At 51.4% G+C, this 5,760-nt stretch overlaps 1 protein-coding gene across 1 annotated transcript; it reads left to right on the plus strand.

Moving 5' to 3' along the window:
* Positions 1 to 3,065: 3,065 nt before the first annotated feature.
* Positions 3,066 to 5,429, plus strand: LOC119562616 (mucin-1-like). Its single transcript, XM_037875840.1, has 2 exons — positions 3,066 to 3,189; positions 4,168 to 5,429. The coding sequence occupies exons 1-2, from the start codon at positions 3,066 to 3,068 to the stop codon at positions 5,427 to 5,429; spliced, it is 1,386 nt and encodes a 461-aa protein (XP_037731768.1).
* The last annotated feature ends 331 nt before the right edge of the window (positions 5,430 to 5,760 follow it).

The raw sequence follows: 5,760 nt of genomic DNA on the forward strand, positions 1-5,760 counted from the left end.
ATCGCTGACAGTACCATTACTGAAAGAAAAGCTAACCGAGTTGGGCTTGAGTACGGATGGTAGGAAGGGCACATTGCAAGACAGACTTTTAGATCATTACCAGGTGCCAGATACTGTTGATGTTGATGGAGAAGATAATGCAAGCGAGGTTGGTTCACAGACTACTGAATTCCAAGATGCTGTCAACTCAACGAGTTCCAGGTTTACCTTAAGAGACGTTCAGGATAGCATTTCAAGTTTTTCGGGATCAGATCAGCAGGATATTAACCATTGGTTAATCGAATTTGAGGATGTTGCTGTTACAGTCGGTTGGGATAATCTACAAAAATACATCTACGCAAAACAACTTTTAAGCGGAGCAGCTAAGCTTTTTATTAGAAGTTTGACAGGAGTGCGTGGTTGGAATATCCTAAAATCTGAGCTACAAAAGGACTTTGGAAAACAGTTGTGTTCAGCCGATGTTCACAAAATGTTAAGGCATAGAAAGAAGAAAGCAACAGAGACATGTTTGGAGTATTTGTACAGTCTGATGGAACTGAGCAAGCCTATCAAGCTAGAGGAAGAGAGTTTGGTATCTTACTTTATTGAAGGAGTGCCTGACAGCAAATCAAACAAAGCTGGGTTGTATAGAGCCAAAACGGTAAAGGACTTAAAGGTTGAGATTGAAATCTATGAGAAAGTTAGAGGCAATGCAATACATTAGGAAGAAAAGAAAGTATATCAGCACAATATCCAAAAGCAAGCAAAGAAGGTTCAGAACAGTTCGTCAAGAAAGTGCTACAAGTGCGGAAAGGAGGGTCATTTTGCAAAACAATACGTCGATGAAGTTACTTGCTACAAATGCCACAAAACTGGTCACATTTCTAAACAGTGCGGTGAAACTCAGCAGTCCTCTTCAGGCAATAAGGAAGCAACGAATGTCCTTGAGGATATATCCCCAAAAGCAGACCTTATTTACAAAAGCTTCAGCGCTCAGAATATTTCTTTTGGAGCCATGGTAGATTCTGGAAGCGATCTGAGCCTCATGAGAGAAGATGTGTTCAGTAAATTCGAAGGTCTTAAGCTTACGAAAGAGATCAAACATCTTAAAGGCATTGGGAAAGGTGAATTGATTACCATAGGAAGTTTTGACCTAGATGTTTTCGTTGACAACATTAGCTTTACAATAATCTTTCACGTAGTCAAACGGGATGAGTTAGAGTATACAGCTATCGTTGGAAACAATATCCTCCAGAAAGTCGACATGTTGTTCAGCACAAATGGAATTCGCTTCATTGCAAAAACTACCGAAGCTGATTTTGCTGAAACTTTCAAGGCGATGTGCGTCACAGAGATGATTGAGGAGCAAAGCGAAGTTGACAGAATCGGTTTGAGTCATTTGGATAGTCTCAAAAAATCGGAGGTAGAAAAGCTTATAACAGGATACGAACCGAAACAGACAATTAGGTCTCCAGTCGAGATGAAAATAATATTGGAAGATGATGTACTAATATTTCAACATCCGAGGCGAACATCCTACGAGAATAGGGTTCAAATCGATAAACAAGTTCAGGAATGGCTAGATGCGGGGATCGTTATTCCAAGTTGCTCAGAGTACGCATCACCTGTGGTGTTAGTGTCAAAGAAAGATGGATCGAAACGTTTCTATTGCGATTATAGGAGGCTCAATCTGAAGATAAAAAGGGACAACTTTCCGATGACGTTAATCGATGACGTGCTAGATCGTTTGCAGGGTTCCAAAGTTTTCACCACCCTAGATTTAGCCAACGGATTTTTTCACGTGCCAATCGAAGTTGAGTCTAGAAAGTTTACTTCCTTCGTAACACATAACGGACAATATGAGTTCACGCACGTACCATTTGGTATAAGCAACTCCCCCGCAGTATTTTGCCGCTATGTAGGTGCTGTGCTAAGAGACCTGATGCAGTCCAACAAAATCGTCGTCTACATGGACGACATTATCATAACAACAACAGATGAGGAGTCAGGACTATCAGTATTGAAGGAAGTCTTAGAAGTCGCATCTAAAGCAGGGTTGCGCATCAAGTGGGAGAAAGGTCAGTTTTTAAAGCGAAAAATCACATTTCTTGGATACCTAATCGAAAACGGAACGATTGCTCCAACAGACGACAAGGTCAAGGCAGTTGTTAACTACCCAGCCCCGCAAAGCAGAAAGGCACTTGAGCGATTTTTGGGGGGAAAGAGATGAAATAAGAAGAACAGCTCAGGAGAATATTGAAAAGGTTCAGCAGGAGAATAGGAAAACGTTTAATGAAAAAAGAAAGATTGAAACAGATTACAAATAAGGTGATCTCGTAGGTATAAAACGCACTCAATATGGGGTAGGCATGAAGCTTAGACCAACATTTTTCGGACCCTATAAGATCGCAAAGAAGATGAAACATGGGCGCTACGAAGTACAAAAAGTAGGAAACCATGAGGGGCCGAATTTAACAACTACAGCAGCCGAGTTCATGAAGAAATGGAGTTTATTCAGGGGCGAATAAAATTGTAGGATGGCCGAATGTAGGATTGGGGAGTTTAGTATTAGTGTATCACCCTTGCAGCGTTAGAGTAACAGCGACATCAACGGTTTAGGCCCTGTACCTTATTTTGAATTTTAATTGCTCTCCTACAGTCCGTTTATTATTTTGTTATCCAATACTATTAATCGAGTACATTAAAGAATATAGAGTACATTAAAGAATATCGAGTCTTTCTTAGAAAGCAGGGAGTATGTGATGCGTGAAACACACCCTCCACATTTCGCCACTTTTATTCTTTCCGCCACGAAGGCATACAATTGGATATTACGGCACGACGGCCATTTATTTATAAGTTAAAAGCATAAGTTAGCCATAAGTCGTTACGCCACGAAGGCAATTTATTTAAGTTCAAACTAGAAGCTAAGCTTATCAGATTTAAATATCGCGCGCACCAGGGCTGGAAAACCACCCAGTGTTGGCCAACCGAGGGCCAACAGCTGATAGTGCCGATAGCGATAGGCGGAGGATCGATAAGTAACTGTGTTGGGAAACGAAAAAAACCCGGAAAACCGAGCTCACATGCGCCCGCAAGGGCGGAAGCTCGCTCTCATTCCCGAATGGCAGAAAAGGCGACCAGACCTAGGAGCGGACTTCAACCCGGAGTGGCACAGCGGCACGAGCGTCGGCACGCCGGATCCAAGGAGTAAGTGGGACACAGACAATAGAGATCAGACTGAGTGCGAGTAGGGGACTAGGAAAATAACTTGTGAAACTAGCGAATAATAAAGATAAAAGAGAATGAAGAAGTATGTGTCCGCGTGAATTTGTGCATTTTTCGGGAACCCACGTGCAGTGATTTGTGCCGGTCGGGAATCGTGTTGCGTTAGAGAAGCTTGCTCGGTGCAAACGACCACCCGATCGCCCACAAGGAGCATAGGAAAGGATCGCCTCTGGCCACCCTCTCCTGGGAACCCCGCCCCAAATACGGTTTAGGTAGTCGCGAGCCACGTGCAGTGATCTGTGCCGGTCGGGAATCGTGTTGCGCCAGAGACGATTACTCAGTGCAAACGACCACTCGAGCACAGGGAAGGGTCGCCTCCGGCCATCGTCCCCTCGGATCCCTACCCTCTACCCCAGTAGCTTGTGAGTCGCACATCCAGGGGGAACGGCCACGCCGTTCAGCTTTGTTGGTATTTTTTTATCCGGGATCGGCCCCGCCGTTCGGTTTTGTTGGCATTTTCTCAGGGATCGGCCACGCTGCTCGTTTCGCTAGTATTTTCGCCGGGAGCAGCCCCGCCCTCCACTATACCTTTCGGGTGCCGTGTTGCGCTAGAGCCGCCTACTCGGTGCAACGCGGATACTCTGGCCTCTTTTCCCCGCAAATCCCCGCGGCAGCTCCCCGTCCAGTTTCGTTCCTATATTTTTCTACAAATTTAAGGACCCTGGCCGGACTGAGTTTTATCCCAGCCTATGAAAAAGGTCCTTACAGTTTGGCGCCCGAACAGGGACGAATAAGGACGACTAGATATCCTTCAGGAGAGTTGGGTTTTTACAACCAACCGCATGGCCTAAAGACCCATGTCCAGTAGACGAGATTTAGAGAAAGATAGGAGACCGCAGGAATAGTTAGAGTAGGGGATCCCGTAACGCTGCGCCCGCCAACGCCAACCCACTCCCGGAGCGCCACATAGCCACGTGGCCTTCCACGAAGCCATCAAGCGCATAACGCGCCCCGAGCAGCGCCCACAGAGCGGCCCAGCAGCGCCCAACGAGCGCCCAGCGAGCGGCGTCAGTGCACCACCAGCGGCACCCACCCACGTGCCCACCAGGAGCACGCACAGCGCGGCCACCGCGCCCTCATCAGCGTCACACGCGCCGCCAGCCGCGTTATCAGCAGCGCAGACCCAGCAGCGTCCCGCGCCGTGCAGTGCCACCCACGTGGCCATCAGGTGCCCACAGAGCGGCCACCTCGCCCTCCACAGCGTCCACCGCGCCCTCCACAGCGCCCAACGATCGCCCATCGAGCGGCATCAGTGCCCATCACCGGCAACCACCGAGCCAGCCACGCCTCGCGCCCAACGAACGCCTACCATCGGCGTCAGCGCCCCATCGGCCGCGTTATCAGCAGCGCCCCCCACGGGATCCACAGGAGCGTCCATTGCGTCCTCACTAGCGCCTGCCGACAGCACCCACCGCGCCACCAGCAGCGCCCACTCACGTGCTCACCAGCGGCGCCAATCAAGCACCCACCGAGCGCCACCAGCAGCGCCCATCGAGCGTCATCAGTGCCCACCGCGGCCAACAGCAGTGCCCTCAGCGGCATCCGCGCCCAACGCAAAGCCCTACGAGCGGCTACCACCGAGCGCCATCAAGCAGGGCAACAGCCGTGCCCACCGAGCGCCCACCACACCGATCAGCGCTGCCGCGCATCAGTCGCGCCACGGGAAGCGCCCACCACGTGCTCACCAGGAGCGCCCAACGATGAGCGCCGCCGCTCACCAGCCGCACTCACCGAGCGCCATCAGGAGCGCCAGCCTCAGCAGCGCCCACCGAGCGGCTTCCGCGCCCTCAGTAGCGTTCAGCGCCCATCAGCAGCGCCCACCGAGCGGCGTTAGTGCCCAACAGGCGCCCTCAGCAGCGCCAACCGAGCGCCAATCACCGCGCCCACAGCAGCGCCCATCAGCAGCGCCCAGCCGCGCCCTCAGCAGCTCCAACCGCGCCGGATACGTGGTGACTAGCCACGCTACGAGCGCCACCAGGAGCGCCCAACGATCAGCGCCGCCGCTCACCAGCCGCACTCACCGAGCGCCAACGGGTGCGCCAGCCGCAACCACATCGGTCAGCCACTGCCGCACGTCAGCAGCACCTGCCGTGCGCCCGCCGCATCACGCCCCTGGTAGCGCCCAGCGCCCAGTCACACCACTAGGAGCGCTCACCGAGTGATCCCTAGCAGAGCCATCGGCAGCGCCACCGCGCGTATGCCCAGTGACTCGGGAAAGAAAACGTCAGAGGACGCAGAATCAAAGCCAGATCCGGCAGCTGCCGGACTGGAAGAGGACAGGTTTTTCACCGCATCCGTGGGTGATTTCACGACCGCAAACATGGGGGTCAGGTGGATAGCCTACCGCCGGAAGGACGAGCTGCAGGCTCTACTAAAAGAATTTGGACTTGACCCGAACGGCCAAGTAGACGAACTACGACCACGATTGGCATCCTTCATCGGAGGAGGAGACCACAGCCCGGCTCTACGAGAGCGCTTTGCCGCACTGGAGGC

The sequence above is a fragment of the Drosophila subpulchrella genome, unplaced genomic scaffold (assembly GCF_014743375.2).
Source record: "Drosophila subpulchrella strain 33 F10 #4 breed RU33 unplaced genomic scaffold, RU_Dsub_v1.1 Primary Assembly Seq73, whole genome shotgun sequence".
Taxonomy (NCBI): domain Eukaryota; kingdom Metazoa; phylum Arthropoda; class Insecta; order Diptera; family Drosophilidae; genus Drosophila; species Drosophila subpulchrella.